Below are 24,350 nucleotides of genomic sequence, written 5' to 3'. Positions count from 1 at the left end.
TTTAAAACCATTAGTAACCGTTTAAAACATAAGTCGCAGTGCGCCTTGTAAGGATTCTCGTTTGTTCCAGAATGTGCGCTTCAAGGGTCACGATTCAAAGACCTATCTCAAGGGTGGATCGCTGGAAAACACCATCAACGGCCGGGGGGACGACGACTGCAACATCACTCCGTTGCCGCAGCCGCAGCACGTCATGCATCCTAACAAGGACATCAATAAGTTATACGGAATAACGCCCAGCGACATCGATAAGTACTCGAGAATCGTGTTCCCGGTGTGCTTCGTGTGTTTCAATCTCATGTATTGGATCATCTACTTACACATCAGTGACGTGGTGGCCGATGACCTCGTGCTACTCGAGGCGGACAAGTAGACTTATTTGCAGATTTGTGCCACAACGACGACAATGACAGCAATGACTCTATAATATATTAAAATAATACTATTATAAAATATAACATTTTTATCTAGGTTTAGTATAAGAGCTCAACTACAAAAAATACTGGATTCCGAGTATATTAAATTATTATTATTATAGTAATTATACGGTTATAACATAATTATTAAGTGATTAATAGGGCCGAGAATTATATGCCCTAAAAACCAACTAAACAATATTCATGATGATATGCCCTAAAAATTAACAAATCATGCACACAAATAATATGCTCTAAGCAAAAAGTAAATTCTAATGTAGTTATATAAAAATATTTTAATGCCAAAGTGGCAAAGTTAAATATTAAAATAATTACTTTTTAAATACCTTGGTTTTTACCTAAGATATCTACTAATAAAAATGTGATTTTTAAAATAAAAATTATAAATTTTTAACGTTTAATACTAAAAAAAATTCACTACCTATTTAATCATCTTTCTTTAAAAACAACTTTTAGTTTTATTTTTTTTTGAGCCTGAAAATCAAACACAATGTTTGTTATTTTCTGAAATATTAAAAATTTGAAAATGTTAGTAGATACTTTATTTTAGAAAAATCTAAATTATACATTAAAATTTAAAAGTAGATGGAATCCTATAATACGCCTCATATAATATTACCGTGCAATATCGTTAAGCCAGAAACACATTTTGGTATACAACTATACACCAGCTATTTTTTCGACCAACAAAAAAAAATTCAAAATCATATAAATATGTACCTTATTTATAATAACATCATACATAGGTATAAACAGGATTTTCTTCTTTATTATATCTGCGGGGTTTTTTGCGTGATCAGCTTTCTATTTTATCGCTCCAACTAAAAAAAAAAGCACCTGAAATCAACCTAAAAAAAAACCGCTCTGTAATATTCTATAAACAAAATCAATGTCCAAACAAAAATACCGTCTCAAAAGATATTTTGAAATCCTTTTTCCGAAAACATTCCGTCTATAAAATAAAAATATGTATAGCAATGTAAAATAGCAAAATGTCTACCTAAGTCCTAAATTATTGTTATAGAACTAAATAATTTATTTTAACCTTACCTAACCATTCAACCGTTGTGATAATAATTATATCACAATATTTTACAATGGCCAATCGACATTTCGTTTTTAAGTGGCATTTATCGTGTGAATCAAATGGACTATGATTACTTTCTGTTTCAGAATAAAATATTTTAGAAATAAAATTTAAAATAATAGGTACCTATATTAGTATCATTATTATAATTAAATATCCTTGGGGTAACGGTTGTCACTTCAAGTTTTCGAATTTCGATATGTTTTGACGTTATATTAATATTTATTTTCTTAGGGACATGATTTAAGATACTACACATTGCAGTGCTCAACCATCTTTTCGATGTTCGATATTAAATCGTCATATTTAGGCCTAATTACGATTACAATAATTGTTATCATATAACTGTTAATATTTCTAATCCATTCTCGAAAACGGTTATAAATTTATATGTTTACCTGCACGTTTATTCGGCAACGTATAACAAGGTTTTATATTATGATAGAGATGATTTTCTCATCTCCGCCCTTCCTGCCAAATTAACCTTCAATTTGTTTTCGATTCCAGCTGAATTTCATTATATTTGCTAAACATTTTTAAGACCTAAAAATTATATGCTTCCATTGCTTGGTGTAAATTTGAAAAAACATTAAAAATGCCTAAAATTTTTATTTATGAAAATAAGAATGTTTTATTACTATAAATTCATATTTAAAATATATAATTTGTACAGATTCGAAGTAATAATATTATTATAAATAACCAAATTTTGATTAGAGCTTGAAAATAATTGTATTTTTTTTTATAACGCCCTCTAATATAGTTTCGAATAAGTTATAACTCTGCGCTACTAGCTGTAAATAACATAGGTATATTACCCAGATAATATTATTATTATATCTATTATTTATACAGCAACCAAGAAAAATCGACGCATCGACACGAAACACGATTGTTGTCTTAAATCTCCAATATATTATTATTATTTTATTTTATTATGTAAAGTCTCCTATTGCACGAAAAAAGCGCACACAAAATAAGTTCTGCGATGATAAGTTTATAGGTATTATAGTGATATGACTTTTCGACGCTTTTTAAATTTCGGTTCCTTTATTATTATTGTTGTAAAGTGTAAACATTATAATGAAAATGACGATTATTATTATCATTTAATATTAAATATTATGAAAATGAATAAAAATACAAAGTTTTGTAGCGTTTAATATACTGGAAACAAAAATAAATAAATAAATAATTGAAAATAATTACTATTAAAAAATTAATTTAATGCCACTTTAATGATATAATGTGTAAATATAATATTACATATTCCGAAATTATATAATATAATAATATAAACATGATGGTATTATGCATAAAAAATTATGTATAAAATAATATAGTGTACGTATTTCGGAGTCGATTGTATCGTCGACGAATGTAATATCGCTCATTCGATTTTATTATACTATACAATAATACGTATGTATATAGTAATATTATTGAGAAGATGAGAACAAAATTAAACAAAGTTTTAACAGTTAATAAAATTCAATTATTATTATTAATGTATTATTATTATCATTTCGTGTTATTATGATTTTCCTTTCCTGCTGTTAAAGCAAAAACGGTTTTGATTTCTTGAAATTATTTTTATAAACGACAAAACTATATATATATATTATTATATATATAGTATATTATTATATAATACGATTAATTAATAAATAATGAATGCGCGTGTATATAAAAAAAAATAAAACAAAAAAAAAATGATTATAAAAATTACAAAATAATAACGATATGATTATAATATTGTTATTCAAATGATCAATATTATATTCTAATACGATTAAATTAAAAAATGCAAATTGACATATTTATTTTACGTGAATATGATGTATAATTTTAGGACAAAATATTTTTTTTTTACATTTTCAGTGATATCGTCGCGTGCCCAATGATTCACGAACTCCATTCGAGAAGTCTAGACAATATCTCAATAATATTATGTTCAGTGACTTAGCCAAGATTTTTTTTTGGGGGGGGGAGGAGTCCTCTAACTACCCTTTATATGATTGGTATGCTGATGCCTTAGATATTTAACATTTTGTAGCAACTTTCATATAAATTACAATTTAAATATTACATCATACGTAATAAGTTCACAGAACACTCAGCATTTTAACATTTTCCTGAAATTTCCAGGATGGCTGCAGCCACCTCAACCCTCTCCCATTGGCTACGCCATCGCCACGAACTATGCGTGATATTGACTCCCTACCATGCGATATTTTGTTATGTACGATACGCATTTTTGTGATAACATCATTGAGATCAATCGATATTCGTCCAGAGTGTCGCCGTCACGATGATGTATCGTAGCAGCTGCACGCCCGTTCTCTAGCAAAAAAAAATATGTAAAATTAAAACCAAACAAATAATAACGGGAATAATACGAAAACGATTTGTGTATTTATAATAATCAATAGTAAAAGAGAAAACAGTGGCGAATTAGTATACCCATTATATATAATATAATTATATTATGTATACGCAATAATTTAAGTAGGTATATAATATTCTAACTCCGTAGACGACATCACTGTAATATTATTATTATTATTATTATTATTATTATTATTATTATTATTATTATAACCGTTATAGGCCTATGCGATTTGATTTATTTTACGTACACTTTTTAAAAGCACTTTCAACTAATTGTGATTCGCACATTTTAACGATATTAAATATTTAAAAAAAATATCAAATCAATGCTACATATACTAGAATGTGTAATAAGCATAATTTATACGTTTGTACGTACGTCGTATATAATATAATATTTATACATTGACGTAAAAAAAAAATTTGACTTCCTTAGAATTAATAACGTATTAAAATAATAATAATAATATAATATAAATTAATTAAACGATAAACGGTAGTTGTTTTAAAATGTACAAATAACTACCATCGGATATTCTAAATCTTGTGTTAGGTTAATGTGAATCTATGAGAAAAAATATTGTTATAATTTTAAGTTTTTATGTGTAGTTTATTGTCACAAGTTGTTTTTATTTCGTTCTGATAATAATAATTACTGTTTATTATATTATATTATTATAATTTATATAGCTATTATTACCTTATATTCACTTGTTTACCACCTGTTTGTATTTTCTGTTAGACGAGACGTAATATTATATTATTATGTTTTACCTTCGTGAAAAAAAAGTTGTGTCAACGATAAAAAAAACACTATAAGGTTCTAATTATTATTATTATTATTATTATTATTATATTATCTATTTGGGTGCTTCCGTTCTTTGTGTTAGCAAACAAAATACATATATATATATATATATAATATAATATAAATTATATATTATGTAAAACGACATAAATGTACTTATGCGCTTACACATATTTATTGAACGCATATTATTCTATGCGTGTGTATATGTGTACACGTATATAGTATTATATTATGTATATTATTATTATTGTTTATATTGTTTACGTGTCGGTAATATTATTTTAAGTTATACATAATATCAAATATAAATGTATAATAATATAATATATACGTTTAAGTACTATATAATTACATATAATAACATGTATATCTGCAGTGTACGATAATTATAGTCTACTAAATCTCACTGAGCTCAATAAATAAAGTGAAGCGAACAAAAACGCCGCCAAGAGCGAGCAAGTGTTTTTCTTTGCGTCGTCGTTGCTTTTCCTGCTTCTAGTTTCTACCCTGAAATAATTTTCTCATTCCATGTAAACAAATCACAGGTATAATTCAACATTAATATACTTTATGGAATAGGTTAAACCTATAAATAAACTACATTAGGTATAAAGGTATAATACACTATTTTAAAATTTAATAAATATAATACCTAAACCTAAGTTTAGTGATTTGGACGGCCCTCTATTCGGCAAAATATACCATTCCCTTTTCGGCCAACACTTAGAGTTCCTTTTTCCGCCATCCCAGTCTTCCTTAAAATTTAAAATTATAACAACTTCAATGAACTAAATATGATTTTATCCAAAAATCTGGTTTTAAAAAAAATATATTACCTAATACTTTGTTAAAATATAATAAAATAAAATAATATCGGTAGTACAATAAAATGTTATAACATAATACATTAGTAGAATAAAAATTAATATACTCTTATAATACCTATGATATATAAATAGGCAATTATAATGATAAAATATGCATTCATGAATATTATATCAAAAATTAAGATTTAATTTAACTTTTTATAATTGTATGATACTTTTTTGACAAATTTGCTGTGCCACATATTTTGTATCATGAAGTGTTTTTAAAATGTTGATACTTTTAATTTTTATGTATATACGATAAACATATCTGTTTGAGCTTCAATAATAAGTACAGCTAACCAGTTCATTATGGATGGAGTAGGTTGAGTATGTTTATAAAAGTATCGATTAAAAAAAAAATAGAACGACTCGCAAGCACTAGTAGTTTTAAATTGTATTATGTCAGACAAGAAACAAAGCTGGTTTAGATTTACATCTAAAAAACAGACTATGAACGAAATTAAACTTACATTGAAGAGAGAGGACTAAAAAAATAGTAAAATTTATCAAAAAAAAAAAATTAATTTTTGATTTAACAAATGTAATATTATGATTATTGGTTAAAATTATAAATTTTAAAGAAAACTGTGCTGACCGAAAAGGAACAGTGACTGAAAAATAAGTGACAAGTTTTGACCAAAAAGGGGACTTTAAGTGTTGGCTGACAAGTGACAATGGTCGAAAAGAAAAGGGTACATTTTGGCCGAAAACAGTGACGTCCAATAATATTAATACCAAGTAAGAAGTTCATATCAGGTAAAGGCGGGACTCCATTATAAACACAAACGTGTATACGTGCATACAATAATATTCTCAGTTTTTAAAATAATAAGCTCTTCCGGGTCATCATTATGTTTAGGTACCTAAAGTAAATGAGTCAAAACTATGACTACCTGAAGGAAATATTTAAACACTAAACACTCTAGCAAATACACGGTAATAACCACACACTTGGTATAAATAACTTGGTTACATTAAATTACATTTGTACAACCTCATACATGGTATCAACCACATACTTGGTATGAATGATGGTTATAACCTCATACATTGTATCAACCACATACTTGGTATGAATGATGGTTATAACCTCATACATGGTATCAACCACATACTTGGTATAAATAATATGGTTATAACCACTTACCAATTTATAACCACATTCATGGTATCAACCTTTTACTTGGTATAAATAACTTAGTACATAAATTAATGTAATTTGTATAACTTCAACCATACTTGCTATAAATAACTTGGTTAAAACCACGCCCTATCATTTAACCCCTTTCCAGGTTATAACCAATAGAACCACTCACGTGGTATTAGCCACATACAAAAAAAAGTTAGGTTAGATTACCTAGATTACGTAAAAAACGAATTTTTCATGCCATTTAAATGGTTGATACCGGGTATATATTTGTAACCTGATGTTTAGTTGTATTAATATATGTGGTTTATACCTACTATGTGATTGTAACCAGTTTAGAGATTTATTTAGTTAAGCCGGATTCACATTATCCCATGTCGTGTCCTGTCCTGAAATGTTGCCATTCTCTAATTGGTCCAACCGTGAGGAACGATGTGTTTTTTTTTTAATGGTTTACAGGCGTCAACTGCTAAAGTTATTGGCCAACATTTTTTTTTTAAAACTAAATACAAAAAAATATATATAAAAAAAAAAATAAATATATATTTTATTTACAAAGAATAATTGATTAACGAAATACGTATTTACAGTTAATTTAAGGTGTGTTTACAATATAGTTTGACTAAATTAGAATTTGTTGATGAGGTTGCGGTGATGAATTTGATGATGCTTGAGATTTGTCCTTCGCCTAGAATTTCTCTGATGTAGCTTGTGTGGTAGGTTGAGAGACGTGCGTGTTGGTTCGTAGATGGGGCATTATTCGAGTATGTGTTTTATAGTGACGTGAGTTTGACGTATATTGCATATAGATGAATGGTTTTTGCTGATTAGGAAAGAGTGTGTAGCTAAAGTGTGGTCAATTCTTATTCGGGAGATATCTTAACGTTGGCTAAGATCTGGAGGTGTATGCCACTGTTCTACTGAGCTTATTATGGACTTTAGTTTGTTAGTAGGTGGGATGGAATCTCAGTGGTGCTGCCACGACAAGAAAATTTTGTTTTTGATAGATAAGAAGATGTCATTGGATGATATTTTATCAATGGTATTGTTGGTTAAGTATTTAGTGGCTAGGAAAGCTGCCTCACCTGCTTTTTTATTCCAATTTATTCCTACATATGTACATATGCATATGCATATACATATGTACCCACATAAATTCAATGATCTTCTAAGAGTTTATTAGTTCAGATTGGCATTATTGGGAAATCTTGTTTTTGGGCCACAAATTTTTAAGTGCAGTGAAGACGCTGAGGGAATCATTGATTATCAAAATTTGTTTGGAGTGAGTTTTCTAGTTTTATTGCTTGGAGTACCTATTGCATAGTTTTCAGCGGTGAATATATTTGTTATTGCCGGGAGTTTGTGTTGGATGGTCATCTGATTGTGAATGACTGAGAAACCCACTCCGTGCTCAGACTTACGAGTCATCTGTGTACATTTGGGTGTGATTAGGGAAGTAAAATTGAATAATTTCGTAAAAATGTGATATAATTATCTTGTGGTTTTTTCGTGTTTGGAGAGTGTGAGTAATTCTGTTGAGAGTTTTAAGTTCCATAGCCATGGTGATGTTTTTGAAAGATCATTTTTTCTTCGACAGAGGTATATATAATATATTCATATTTTTGCATAAATAGGAGTAGATGTTCTGTATTGTTCTAAGTTTTTTGTTTTTTAGAGTTTTTGTTTTTGAAAAGTGCTAAATGGCCTACGTGGTTAGGAATAGTTTTTCTTTTTATACAATGTAGAAGAGTATTCCTATTTCTTATGAGTTGGAGGGATATTTATTTTGCATAGCATAAGATTCTTTCTGTAGGGCTTGTTCTAAAAGCATCAATAGAGACAAATCCCTCGTGGTGAATAGGGTTCAACGTTTTAAGATGTCTAGTTTTAACTGTGTTGTAGATTAGGGATCCGTAGTTGATTTGTGATAGAAATAAGGTTTTATATATTATGGTTAACAAAGAATTTTTATCTCCACCCATGTGAGGTGAGCGAGAGTTTTAAAAATGTTCAATTTAACCGTGCACGTCACTTTTAGTTGTTTAAAGTGAGTGGTCCACTTTAATTTACTATCAAAAATAAATCCAAGATTTCAAAGTAAGTTTTAGAAAGGTATCTAATTGTTTTTTAGGAGGATTTTTTGGATGGTGTCTGAATTGTGGTTAAAGTTTATGCTTTGGCTTTTTAAAGGAGAGAAAATAAACGATATGGTTTATACCACCATTTTTACGGATTCAACTATGATTACTATGAGGTGATCCCGTATACCGTGAAGGTGAATTTCTCTAAGTTTTAAACGTGTATTTACTGCTTTTAATAATGATAATAAATTATAAAATATTATTATGTGACTAAGTTTTGATAGCAATTTAAAACAGATTTCATTCGTGGTACATAATATATAGCTAGTGGCAGTCCACTATTTTCCAACACTTAGTTTGGATATTTTATTTCCATTGGTTTATATTTGTGAACGTGATCCAAACTACTCTAAACTTTCCTAATATCTTTTAAAACTAATTGAAATTTTTGTTGAAATTGAACGAGTTTATAAGCTGTATAATGTGTATATCAAAAACTTAATAAAATATTATTCTTTTATTTAAAAAAATTACAGCAATGCATGGTACTGTTAGTTTATATATTTTTATTATTATTATTATTACTTCTATAACCAGTAACTACATTAATTACATAAATAAAACATTATTCATTTTTCAAAAATATTGTTAATGTTTTATAACAATTAAAAATTATATAGATCAAAAACAAAAATTTTAACTTTTTAAAATAATGACGGTGAATGGATCATCTGGTATAAATAAAAGGAAATGTATAAGATTGTGGTTTATACTGTTTGTAGACTCATTAACACAACCAAATAGTATTATAATTTCAAAGACTATAGTTATTAAGATACTAAAAAAAAATTAAAGAGTTCTTTAAAGATTTGTTTGGTGATATAAAAAAAAATATATTGATTAGGTAATTAAAGTTCATATGTCTATAAGCTATTATTGAGCATAAATGCTTTTTGATATAGCTGTAGCTGTTTGTAGGTTTTTCAACAGTAAGTTAGATAATTTTGTAAGTAACATAATAAAAACGACAAAAATAAACTATATAAAGAAATTGAAACCAGTTTATAAAAAATGAATTTATTTGTTTAATATCACTTTGCGGTCTAAAGATAATTATAATTATGTCAGGTTTAACAACACTGTTAAAATAATTAAATAAAATACATCATAATATTATTTTGAAGATTTTTTGAACTATTGAAAGTTAATAATAATAATAATAATAATAATAATAATAACAATATATAAGTAAACATATTAATAAATGATTGCAATGAAAAATAACTGATAATTAATACATTACACAGATGAATATAATAATATTAAACATAGATCTACATCGGGCAACATGTTTTAATTGTATAAAATCAAGTAAATTTGTAATGGTTAGTTTTACAATAAACAAACAATTTTTTTTTTTTTTTTTTGAATCATTCGAAACTTTAACAGGTATACTATATATATTATATATCTATATAAAATAGTGAAACGATTAAAAATGTATTATACAAATGTGTCATATATCTCAGTCATTTATAAAAATGTAAGTGCATCATTTGCAGTTAAGTTAGTAGAAAAACATAATAATAATAATAATAATAATAATAATAATGATAAAATTAAATAAACAAACAAACGAACGATAAGTGAAAAACCAATGGAGTGTGGTGGGGGGACACTTATTTTTGAAAGCAACTTAATAGGTATTTATAAAAAGTGCTTTAATAAATGTTAACATTAATTGTATCACTATAAAATAAAATATAAAATAGTTTGAAAACACAAAATAATAATAATAATATTACAAGTATTGCATTTAAGACTTAAGTTGTTCTGAAACAATCAAAACAAACAAAATAAATACAATTAATCTATACAATAACACGTGTGTATATATAATATTATTTGTGTAAAATGGAAATTGAGCAAACGTGTAGATAAAAAACAAAAATAAACCCAAAAACCCACCATCTCCAGAGAACATTTTTGTCTTAAATATCTAATACAAATATATATATATATTGTATATAATATATAGAATATGATGATAAATAATAATATTATAAATATAGTAGTACATAAATGTACGAGAAAATAGTTGTCATAACCAAGATAAATAATTTATTTACATATTCAAAACATTAAATTATATATATATATAAAAAAAAAAACAGTGATCAAAACCATATAACATTGGAATTCAAATTGCCACATTACCCATTCATAGAGAAATATGTATTTCGCTACCTAACAAATCAAATTTCATAATTTAAAACACTTTAAATATGTTTAGATTTTTAAAAGGTTACATGGTGATATGACAACTATTTTTATTAACTATAATTAATTAAAATTAAACGTATTTATATAAAATATGATAAATAAAAACCACCTTAGTAAGTAATAATAATAATTATGATGAAAAAAAAAACAAAACATAACTATGTTACAATAATCAAAGTATACAATCAATATAGAATATAATAACAATATTATAATAGACAATTGATCTGACTTAAATATTGTTAAAAACATTATTTAATTTACCACACTTGAAGACTGAAACAATAAAAAGCTAAATATCACGTATCTTGTATCTTTCAAACTTAAAATAATATTATGTTATCAATGATTAAATAAAACATGTCAAAATCAAAGCTATTAGTACCCGACCATTACATTTTTACAATTTACAATTTTTGGTATTAAACAAATCATTAAAAAGTCATATGTACCTAATTATGACAATTTATTATTGTTAATTAAATAAAACTTTGAAACCTGAACAAAGTTGTAGAATTTAAAAAATAAAACAAGTTTAAGACGAAATATAATAAAATACCAAGAATTTTTTTATTTTTTTTACAGACTAAAAGTCCACCCTGTATAATATTATATAATAACAATAAGATAAATCAATATGTAGTAATTATTATTTTAGGAAAAGTTTGTATTGGTAAACAAAAAATCAATTTGGTAAATAACGTCAATGATTGTTAACACACAATAACTAAGTTTTATTACATTTTTTTTTTAACTTAAATTATTATTTTACAGCCTTTGTTTGACTTTTGGTCCGAATAGGCTACACTGTAGATAACAAAATATGAAAATAAACAAAAAGATGTTAAAATTATGTATAAAATGTACGGTGGCCCGGCCCACTGTGTTTCCTAATTTTTCATTTAACTAACAGGAAAATGGAAAATCATGTTGGACCACTCTGTATACATAAAATAATAGTAATAACAAAATAAATATTAGCAAGTCAATATAGCCAGCCAATAAATAAAACTAAATGCAATATAGCATGTCCGTAATTTGAAACTATTAAGGAAACAATATTAATAGTTTAACTGATTTTTTTTTTTTTTAGAATAACAATCGACTGCCAGACAATATTGATTTATAAGGTTCTATGTATTTATAAAACGCTTTATAATGAAACATAATTAAAATGCTGCCAAGCCGATAGTCAAAATTTGTGTAAGCTGTTTATACAACTAAAATCAAATGATAAAAAAAACCCAACATTAAACCACATCACATCCAAACAAAATTATCAGTCACAGTATTTCCGTGGGTTGCCATATGCTGATTGAGTAAATTGCTATCGAAGAAGGCCTGGCCACAAGACACACATTCATATGGGGCAGGTACCATGCGCTCTTCACTATGCAAATTTTTTTCATGCCTCTCAAGATGAGCTTGTCTAGAAAACGTTTTCCCACATGTGTGACATTCCCATTTAGTATCCTCTATAGAATTTCCATTTTCATCGCCAGATTTGTTTACTCGTCTTCTAGTCAACACCGGTTCTACTTTATGTATGCGCTTCAGATGACGCAATAAATGACTACGGCGAGAGAAAGTTTTTTTGCAAATGGTACAAAGAGTGCTTGGTTTTGGTCTAGCTTGTTCAGGTTGTTGTTCATTCAGTTCAAGCACACTTACTGGAGGAAGAACTTCAGGTTCACCTTCGGAATCGGATAAATTTTCTGTTTTGATATCTGTAGAAGTTTGTTCGGGTTTTATTTCCGAAAGAGTTACTTCAGGAAGTATTTCTGATGAAGATGAAGGAATAATACCATTATGGATATCCAAATGTTTGCGAAGATGTTCATAGCGAGTAAAACATTTTCCACACTGCCAACATACAAACGGTTTTTCTTCTAATTGATTATCCAATATTAATGCATGTTCGTGGGCTCGTTTTCTATGTCTGAACAAATGTTCCTTACGTACAAATCTCTGTTTGCAAATGTCACAACAAAAAGGTCTTGGCATGTCAGACGAATTAGAACAACTCGGTATACACAAAAGATGTCTAGCTAAATGCTCTTTGCGAATAAACCGTTTACCACACCGCTCACACGGAAATGGTCTAACAGTGCTATGCGACAACATATGGCGCATCAAATGTTCTTTGCGATTGAAACCACTAGTGCAAATACGACATACATATGGTTTCACGTCTTCATGAGTCATTTGATGACGTTTCCATGAACTACGGCGAGGGAAAGATTTCCCACAAGTAGGACAAATGAATAAACGTTGTTGAATATCAACTTCAACCGGTGGCTGAGGTTCTTCTTCATCACGACAAACACCCTGATCAAACTCATAACATTCTCCACACAACGAACATGGAAATGCGCCTTTGTTGATAATATAACGCCGATGAGTAACTACTGTTGAACATGACTCTCCTAAAATAAAAGCAAAAATACAAATATTTTACAAACTTAATTTAAAAACTGTAATACATGGGTACTAAACAATAATTAAAAATATAAATCTATAAATATTTTGATCTGGGATAAATAGCATGACAAATAAGATCTTATTTGTCACGATAAATAGTATTTATTCTAATACAGCTGACAATTTTATTGTTAATATTTTTTTTGTTCAATTATTAAAATACTTGTAGTTTGGGGATTTAAGTACTTATTTTAATTGTATTTAAGTTTAAAATAAATAAACAGAAACAATAATATATTTATGCTTTATAATAAAAATTAATAAGATCAATTAAATATAATTTAAGTCAAAACAATAAAGATAAATATTTGATAAAAAATTTTTAACATAAAACTAGATAACATCACAAATTGAAATTAACATGAAAAAAAATAAAATTTTAAAGAAATTTATTATTTGAAAAACAATAATATTATAGTTGGCAGTTGATCAGGCAATAAGTATAATATAACGAATATAATTATTTATAATTTGTTTTTACCTGATTTAAGCTTTTCAATTGTCTTTTCGAATACGTCCCACATGGATGGTAAAACTTCTCTTCGAATGCGTAAATTATCAACAATGTCTTTATCAGCATTACTCAATTCTGTTGGTAACTTTTTGGAATTATTATACTCTATTAAATAGTCACCCAAAACACCTGTTGGTCCATTCTTTCTACAAATCCATATAATTATATTAATATAAATTTATAACAAATCAAATTTAATAATTTATATTGAATCTATATAAATACTCACACTGGTTCTAAATTGAAAGTTTCTTCTTTCATCAATACATAATCTTCAGGCGATGGTTCCCCGAGGAATGATCTTTTAGGTGCTCCCGACTTACTTTTATCTTTACCTATTACATTAACACAATTATGCTAATTAATAATATAAAAATATTATTTAATGTAATATGTATACTAATCAAACATAATTCTTAAGCTAATAAGACTAAACAACATTTTGACGAGAAATAATAAAAATACTATATATTTTTAAAATCTCAACAATAGAAATCCTAAATAAATGTACCAGAATCTCACTTAAATTATTCTTCATTATTTACCAATCATCACAGTTTTTTTAAATTTTTAATACAATCAGGATACTTTAAACCATAAAGTAAGTATATAGGTATGAGGTTCTTTTATTTATCAAAGCAATATTATTATGATAATTTATACATAGGATTTGGAAATATGTTATGCAAGTACAGTTCTACAGTAAAAACAGATCAAAATAGAAATTACATTTGATTAAATCAAATAATGTGTTTTTAGAATATAAAGTATGGAACTACAAAGCTAAGGAAAATATCCGTAAAATTATAAAATACAAGCAATTTAAATCCCTCTTTGTTAATGAAAAATAAATACTTCATTAATGAGTATTTAAAAATTGTTTCAATACAGTAATTACTTACAAATAATTTATTTTGTTTCAACATAAATATTAAACAATATATTATCCTGCAGTAATGTTAATATATTTTTTATCATATATTATATATACATAGTAATAATGGCATGCCCCTTGGGGTCACAGCTAAGTTTAGTAGTCAAACTACTTAATCTTATCATTTTATTTCTTTTAGGGTTTACATTGAATAGACCATAAATTCGGAACTTGTTACAACTATAATTAGTTTCTAATTTTTTTATCATATAATTTATAACATTTAATACAGGGTTTTATTAGAACATACATAGTTATATAGTACCTATAACTTTTGTTTCTTTTATAAAAATCTAAATCAATACGTTTGCAATATTTAAAAGCCTGAATTTTTGTCTACATACTTGTATAACTTTGTTCATCATCTTCATCAGTTATGTCTATTACTAAATTGTTCGCCAATTCATCACCATCATCATTCTATAAAAGTAATAATTATAAATTAATATAAATATTGCATAAAAAAATGCATATTTATGGATAACATTAAACAATTTTATTATATTATCACACAGTACCTGGCAATTTAAAAATAAAAATAAAACATTTATACCTAAATTCAAATTTTAAATTATTGATGGTAACAATTATGAAGATTGACTGTCATTATAGAATTTATGACTTTTGAAGTTGTACTTCTTAAAATTTTAGTATTTTAATAAACATCAAAACAATCTGTTGTTCATAAAATTAAGTTGGCTGTTTTCCAGATATTTGTTTTCTCTCTCAGATCCATTAGCAACATAGATAAAACATTCATATAAAATTATTTTTTATGATTTTTAAGTAAACTTAGAGTAAAATCCCTTAAAATTATCTATTTGTAAAAATTATAGAAAATAATATTTTTAAGAACTTGACATCAATTTTATATTTTATTATTATTTTACTTTAAATAAAAAAAATTACCTAAAACATTTTTATTAATTTAAATGGATATTATAATGTTTGACACAATATTTACATCAAATCAATGTCACAACTTAAAAAATATTATTCTCTATAATTTTTGCAAATAGTTGATTTTACTCTAAGGACTAAGATTATTCAAAAACATAAAAAAAAATTATGTTGTGTGAATACGTTTTTATTATGTTACATGTATGCCGAAAAGAGAAAACAAACTATATACTGACATTTTATTAAATAAATAAGAAAATATGATTATTTGTCTACTTAAATAATTATTTTTTAAGGGGTCACATAATATCTATGTGTTTTTTATGACATTTATTTCAAAACGATAGAATATACTATCCAAAAATGAAATTGTCAATATAAATTACTATAAGTTCTTCCCCCCATTCTGCCTATTTGTATCTTTGAAAAATAGGAGAGTATTTATTTTGAATTAAATATTGTAGTTGGTATTGGCTTATAAAATTTAAAGTCAAATTAAATAATAAATTGAAGGTTACTTAAATAATAATTACAAATAAAATATAGTTTTTAATCATCATAACTGGCATGATTTATCAAAATTAAAAAAAAATATTAAGTTTGATCTTTAATCTAATGACAAAATATGAACCGGAATATGAACACAAAATAGCTTTTGCAATATCTTTGCAGAAACACAATTAGAAAAATGAATAATTGTGAATGTGTTAGACAGCGGTAAACAATTTTTGAAATTATTTTGTAATACAAAAATAATCCACAAATATGTCATTTATATTATCTTATGTGTATAATATTTATATGTAGAGTTATCATACATTTATTTACCATTTCAATTTGGTTGGATACATATACAGAACCATTAAGTTCAACTTTAATTTATATACACAGCCAATATTTACATATAATTATGAAGGTATTAGCTTTTGATAACCGAATGAAAATTAATAACTAATAATATGATATGATGGTACATGAGTATTCACTAAATTTCAATTTCCATGTATTGGCTAATGAATACAGCAATTAAAAAACATAAAATAGTACTGTTAATTATACTAATTTTGAGTTTATCATAAATGATTTATTATGAATAATAAAATAAATTAATTTGATAACTAAAACTAGTCTACGTCCATGCTGTATGATTGTGCAACAATAAAATAAATATGCCATAAAGCCATGTGGTGATTATCAGAATCTAGTATAGCTATAATATATATATAGGTCGTCATTTGAATTTACCCAGCGTTTTTTTTTTTAATTGACATTGATAATTCTAGTATGTGCACTACTTTTTTGTTTCCTTCAATGTATGTTTTTTTAAAAAAAAAAACAATAACAATATGATAACAGTCAATGTAACAGATGAATGGTTTTATAAGTACAAGAATCTCAAATTAAATGTCAAACACATTTAACAAAATAAAATAAATATTTAAATTTTAAAATTTCCTATTATAGAGCATAACCCGAAAACAATTATCATATTTATAGAAATATGAAGGTAACTGGGTAAATACTAATCCGATAAGCTAGGTAAGCAAAATGTATAATATTATGAAACTATTTTTCAAATAAGTATTGACATTTTTGTAAAAAAAATATCGATTTTGAAATAAATTTTTTTAAGTAGGTACTTACAATGCATTTTCTACCTATTAATTATTATAATAGAGAACTAAAACTATAACAACAATATCACTAGTCATTCTTTAATAAATGTATAATAGGTACCTACATAATAATACTGTACCTATAATTTGGTTCTAATATTGTTATATCAATTAATTATTACACTTATAATAATAATGTAGGTACTATAATGGTACCTATGCTTAAATACCTAATAGGTGGATATATTTACATAAAATATACTAAGTAGTAATAATTGTATAATGTGAATTTAATATACTTTATCAACTCCATCAGATGGTTGTTTCAAGGGTATGTTGTTATTTCTTGAGCACATCTCAGAAAAGTGATCCCACTCATTTAACAATGTCGAGCATCCAGTACATATATATTTGGACAAACCATCATTCTCTGAAACCTAAATAAAATAAGACATTTATAATTTATTTAAAAAGTAATTACCTAAATACATACAATAAGTAGTACTTTTAATTTTCTATACTTTATATTCAAATTATTCATTGGGTAGTAAAACAGTATTAATTTTTACATTTTTTGTTACTTATCAGCACAATAAGAACATAGCTCGGAACATAGGTATCTATCTGGGACTGTTCAAGAATACCTACATCATTAATGTGTGTAAGTACATATTTTTTTTAAATACTTACACAGTAAAATATATTATTTTTTTTAGGTATTATTTAACTAATTGGTGAAGCTTTTACCTAATCAGAACAAATCTTAAATTGCCCATTTAATTGAATTAGACAATAATTAAAAAATAATTGCATTAAATATTATACATTAGTAATTCAACCACGATACGTGAAAATTATACTTTCAAATGCCAAGATTATTAGTATTAGTAATTCACATTATGTTATAGAATAAATTACAATTCAAGTTGGAAACCTACTAGTTTAATACGTTGTTTGTTTGAAGTATTTAAAACTGGTAATTATAAGAAGTAACAGAATTTATACTAAAAATTAAAGATATCCTTGCTAAAACTAATATATATTTAAGTATATAAAGAACAAGTATATAATTATAGTCTAGGCTACTAAATAACAACTAAATTAATTAAATTGCTTATAAATTCAAAGCCTAAGTACGCTTAGTACTACTTATCCCTAGTAATGGAATCAGCTAAGATCAAGTATTAACCGGGGTATTAACTAACTTTGTGAGCCAAATTAATTTTAATAATCACAAATTGATTTATCAGCAGAGTACTGAGAATAAGTAAATGACAACTAAATCAAACAAATATAAATACCAGGAATGTAATATTATGAGAGTGGAATGAACTATTAAAATTAAATTACATAATACTATGTTCTACGTATGGGTAACACTAAACTGTACTAAACTGACAATAGAGATTCAAAACTCGATAAAAGTCAAGTAATAAGTGCAGCGCTAAATTTAAATGTAATATAATAATATACAAGTGATAATAAATTAATGATTTATGCTTAACAAGCAATTATCAGACATTTTAGTGTTGGGGAAAATGAAACCAATTGAAGCAAAAGCAAAATGCAAAAACGATATCAAGTGGAAGATTATCTAAAGATCTCCTATTTAAACCATTTTAATCTTTATTAGGTACATAATGTGATGTGTGCTGACGATAACTCAGTCAAAGGCCAATAGAAAATTATATCGCCTTCGACGGTAGCATAAAGAAGACAAGAAACCGTAAAAGCCAGTGGGATAGTAAAAGAGGTGGCCGAGCATGTCGGATAAGAAAAATGCCGCCAACACGTCGGCCATGCAGGCGTGCAGCTGTTTAATCGCAAATGTCGTCGTTATCAGGTGTGACGCAATCGTCATTGATAGCGGAGCAATATTATTATTTCAAAAGGTCGGCGGCAGCGGAGACAGTGGCGGGTGGGGAGTACTATTATTATTATTACACACACGCGTCATTTGAGCGCGATAAAGGCCGAATGGCCAGGTCCGAGGAAAACGATGGAAAAAATATTGTAAATAACTAGGTAAGTAGAAAACTCGGGCGACAGACTTTGGCGGTGAGTATCCACTCGATATTTAATAACGATATTACAATATTATTACACCACCGCGTTTAGCTGTGTATAATGTGTATACACGCGGTCGCTCACCTGTATCCGCAGGTGCTTGACAATGGTGTCGCGCAAATCGTTGTCGCCGGGGCGTGTCCCGCCACAGCCGTCTGCGACCGGGACGATCGGATGCCGTTGATCTTCGGGTAACGAAGGCACGCAGCATAACCTACAGCTGGTCGCATTAGCCGTAGCAGTATCCGTTGTGGCGGCGACGGACGGATCGTCTTCGTCGTCGTGCGCCATCGATGTGCGGCTGCTGTCGTCCGGGTGAAACGTCGTAGTCGTCGTCGTGACTTATGGTTGTCGCGAGCACTCGACGACGGATACGGTCGCTGTTCGTCAACACCGCGGCACACTGTACGTCAAACGGACTTAATAATTAATATTGCGTATACTAATAAATTAGTCGACGCGATGACGAAAAAAGCGGAAGCCCCGCGCGAATGTCGTCGCAATATTTTGTGCTGCGCCAACCACGGACGTCAGCGGCGTACGCGAAAAACGGACGACCGTGTGCTACGGCGGCGGTAACGAGAGTTTCACGGATAATATTGCGGGCTGCGGAGCGGCCGGGGACGAGCGCAGCGGCGGCGGCGGCGGGCCACGTAGACGACGGGTGTGTGTGTGTGTGTGCGAGTGGATTACGATAAAAAAAAATGGTAAAGGAGTATACGAAAAGAAAAAAAAATGATGCGCTCCGGCGGCCCGCGGGCGACGACCGTGTTCAGTGCGCGGCGCATTAAAAATTGGTGGGGAGGCGAACGGGCGAACCGCCTCGTCGGCGCGGCGCGGGCACCCGAAACGGTTCGGCGTCGGCGGCGGTGGAAGCGCACAAGCCCCTACCCAAAAAATTTCCCCGAGAACAATAATTGATATATCGGTGGCGGGCGCCGCGGACGGGTCGTGTGCGTGTGCGAGAGCGAGCGTATTGTGGGGGGGGGGAGCCCGACTGTGGCGGCGGCGGCCGGTTCGCCTGCGAGTGAGAGGTCGTTCGGCGTTCCGCTCGCCGGGCGGCGTTTCGTCATCGGCAGCGGTGGCGGAAGGGGGATTCGGTATGGTCGGGGGGGGGAGCTAGCGTGAGGGGCCAGCCGGTGCGGGGAGGCGACGACGAAAAAAAAACTGTATAAAAATATATATATATTATTATAAAAACGTACACGAGCGCTCTGCCACACGAAAATAAAACCCGTCGGCGTTGCGGGGCTGTTGTTACATTGTACCTGCTATATAATGTGCGTTGTCGGGCTTCTATTTTTGTGTTTTCCGTGCGGTGGTTCGGTCGCTGCTACAATACTAATATCAATATCATCATCACCATTATGATATATCATTATCATTATCGCTTTCAACATTGATATTATTGTTATGATTATAATTAGGTGCTATTAAAATAATTGTATTACTATTCAATTATAATGATGATACGTTTTATGTACATCACAAAACTGATCGCTTGTGAGGGGGGAGGGGGTCGACGGTAGATTTTCGTAACTAACGCGCGTTGTTTAAAATAAAATGGGTATCCAACTGCTTTGCACCGTGATATGGTCTGTCAGAGTGTTAAACTCTGGTCGCGAAATGAAAAAATGTAATAGAAATTCCCGGGGCCGAGGACGACTACACCGACGAGGGCACCCGACCGGCGACCGGAGAACTCGGAGCGTACGTAATAATGTTATTATGCTTTATGTCTATACACGGCGGCGACCGTACACCGCTGTTCCCCCTGTTCTCCGCCTTAACTGGTGGCTTATAATTTATTACGTTTTTATCCGAATAAGTGTGACGCGCGCGCGCCCGAGGGGGGAACTGCCGCCGCCGTCGCCGCGTAGAGAGTTGTTGACCGTCGTCGTCGTCTCGCCGTTTTGACACGGCAGTACGGCACGAAAATATACCTACCTAAAAACGTAGTAAAATGTTAAAAAATAAAATAAAATTCCGATTATCCGCGGTGCCCCTCTTCCAACTCCTACTTTTCTCAGCAGCTACCTATCGTCGTTACAATAATAATATTATTATTTTGTTTTCATGTATCGAGGGAGACAGCTGTAGGTTACTCATCGGTACAGTTAGTTTATTATACTACGACCTTATTTATTAATTGTACATAGGTATACAATATGTTATAATATGATAATATGGAAAATGGAAATGAAAGTGAGTATCATGAGGTACATCATGTTCATGTTCTACTTATGATCCGGGCAGGATGTGAGGGATAGAGCTAAATGGGCTGCTAGAGTGCCTTCGCAGACAATTATTGTTTGACAATATTATATAGCCATATTGGTACCTATATTTTATTTGAATGTATACGTATTGAAATAAATGTATGTACATACATAATATGGAACTTGAATTATTGAAATAAGATTTTCATCAAAAAAATTTTAATGAAAAGATTTTGGTTTTTAAGTACCTATTGCTATATTTAACGTATGTAATATACGTTCAAATAAATGAGCATTGATCAGTGTTATAGAATATGGATTTGAAGAAAGGTTTTTGTGTTGTTCGCTAAGAAAAAAAAATGCCTGCATTTAATTTACATATCATTATGTACAACTTATTATTCGGGAAGAGGTAGCATTTATTTAACTACTAATAGACAATAGCTCTTACTATCAAACGCATGTATCAATAAGGCATAAGCACAATATCACTTGAAAATTTAAATTGAATTATATTTAATATTATTTATAAAATTACAATATTATGATGATACTATGTAAAAATTAAATACCTATACAACTAATTAGATATATATTATAATTTATTTATAACTGAACTGGCACATTTTTTTCAAATCAGTTTAGTAGATACATAATACACATATCATTTTACTTAAAGCATTAACCCCTAATACATATAATTTTGTGGATACACCTAAAAAAAATTATCACACAGTAGATCACCCTGCTTACCCTGTGATAATACTTAAACCGGATTCCCACTATATCATACTGTGTACTACGTAGGTTGGATACACCCGTATTCAACTTATATAAGTAACGTGTTACCGTCATGTTTTTACCTATATTAAATATTCAGAACACGGTGTAGTAGAAAACCCGACTTAGTGTTACACCAGGCACGACAAACACGCGGTCCTCGGCACTATTTTTTGAGGTCCACAGCATCTAGATTTATTTTAAAATTAAGCAAAATAATAAACGATTATTAATTTAATTTTAATTTTTAATTTATAATTTAAATAGTATCTAAATGATTAAAAATACTTATAAATAATTTAATAAGACTTAGTTGGTTATAATCATGCTGTATTACCTACATATATATTATATATATATATATATGCTATTTGGTAAACACAGTCTTATAAAGAATGTGTAGGTATTAATATTTTTTTTGTCGACAAGTTTTTTTTCTGCACGCAAATATTAGGAGTTTTATCTAATAAGTTTGGCTTAGTTGGTACTTTGAGTTTGATGTTCCTGTACTATTACTATACTGTGTCGTGTGAGTATATTATGTATATTTTAAACCCCCTCCATCAAATTTTCCATATTACACTCGATTAATATTAAGTTGTAGAACTCAATTTTGTATTAATTATATGTTGATTTTTGGAATTTTTAAAATATAATCGTCGATTTGAAGCTCAACAACCAAAATTAATTATGAGGGTTGAAGGTTGGAGCTATCAACAATTACGTGCCTTCAAATTGAGTTCTACAAATTATAGAGTTTGTCGGATGTAATTTTATGGTGGAGGGGTTTACTATTCTTACTTCACATATGTTTTCGATTTGAATTTATCATATTCAATACTTGGTAAAAAAAAAAAATGTCGGTATAAGTATAATAAGTATATGCTAAAAATATCCCTAACGGGAACTCTGCTTAAGATAGTATTTCAGACCTGTAAGTCGGCAAGATGCAACTCGGCCGTTTTGAGGTTTCTGAATTCTGAAATCGAATTTTGACGATGCTTGAGCGACCGCACGGAATCAATATAAACATGTCGACGACACAATGAAACACGAAAATCGCAGTAACAGTGAAGAAAGCAGGAACAACAAGCTTTTGGCTGCGACTGCGCAGTATAATTTGAGATCGATGTTTGAAGGTTGATAATCACGTTTACTTTACGTCATCTCCTATTTTTAATTTATATTGAATGTATTTAATACTGTATATTATAATGTATAGTGACAATGATTACATCGTCGTACTGTTTGAAATCGTTAGTATTACCTATGTGTATATTAGTATTTATTATATTATACAAATTCGGTTAGCCACATCTCGTATATCCATCGAGCAAACGTCTCGATGATTATAGAAGAAAACCGGTGACGACTAAATTTTCTTGTACTTATTTATCAAATTGCATGCTTATAGAGGAAATAAAAGGTCTTAACCTACCCCATCCCTTCTCATCAATCGTATCAATGTATATACCTAATCAATAAATCAAATACTCGAATAGGTAATTATTTAGACTATATTCTTTATAGTTGTTTATAATATATATACATTCTCTATAATATTTAGTATTTACAGTTATATTATAAGTGTAAGTAGTGTAATTGATAAAATAATAACACTAATTATAACATTATAACACAATAATCTACTACTCGATCTCCAACCTATTCCTATATAATATATTATCTTAAATCTCGTGTGTAATCAATTTTTTCCTGATTATAATAATGCA

General features: G+C 28.9%; 2 protein-coding genes across 3 annotated transcripts in view; one reads left to right on the top strand and one right to left on the bottom strand.

The window, feature by feature from the left end:
- LOC114120866 (gamma-aminobutyric acid receptor subunit beta-like) overlaps positions 1-5,181 on the top strand; it is a 67,776-nt gene extending 62,595 nt beyond the window's left edge. For both annotated transcript variants that reach the window (XM_027982934.2, XM_027982933.2), the window contains exon 9: positions 71-5,181. In XM_027982934.2, coding sequence (XP_027838735.2) covers positions 71-373 — 303 coding nt within the window. In that variant the 3' untranslated portion in view covers positions 374-5,181. The remainder of the gene's footprint in view (positions 1-70) is intronic.
- A 4,977-nt stretch (positions 5,182-10,158) lies between these two features.
- LOC114120747 (zinc finger protein 184-like) lies at positions 10,159-23,952 on the bottom strand. The gene is made up of 7 exons (XM_027982761.2): positions 23,550-23,952; positions 19,703-22,806; positions 17,851-17,988; positions 15,380-15,455; positions 14,331-14,436; positions 14,069-14,247; positions 10,159-13,532 (listed from the first exon to the last, which is right to left on the bottom strand). Exons 2-7 carry the CDS (start codon positions 19,907-19,909, stop codon positions 12,367-12,369), a joined length of 1,872 nt encoding a protein of 623 aa, XP_027838562.1. The 5' UTR covers positions 19,910-22,806; positions 23,550-23,952; the 3' UTR covers positions 10,159-12,366.
- Between the last annotated feature and the right edge of the window lie 398 nt (positions 23,953-24,350).

Source organism: Aphis gossypii, chromosome 1 (genome assembly GCF_020184175.1).
Source record: "Aphis gossypii isolate Hap1 chromosome 1, ASM2018417v2, whole genome shotgun sequence".
In the NCBI taxonomy this organism is placed as follows: Eukaryota; Metazoa; Arthropoda; class Insecta; order Hemiptera; family Aphididae; genus Aphis; species Aphis gossypii.
This window is presented reverse-complemented; position numbering and strand designations above follow the sequence as displayed.

Coding starts and splice junctions, on each gene's coding strand:
- LOC114120747 (XM_027982761.2), bottom strand. CDS start 19,909: ATGGCGCACGACGACGAAGACGATCCGTCCGTCGCCGCCACAACGGAT. Junction 14,437..15,379: donor TGATGAACAAAGTTATACAA/GTATGTAGACAA, acceptor TTAATGTAATAG/GTAAAGATAAAAGTAAGTCG. Junction 14,248..14,330: donor ACTTTCAATTTAGAACCAGT/GTGAGTATTTAT, acceptor ATGGATTTGTAG/AAAGAATGGACCAACAGGTG.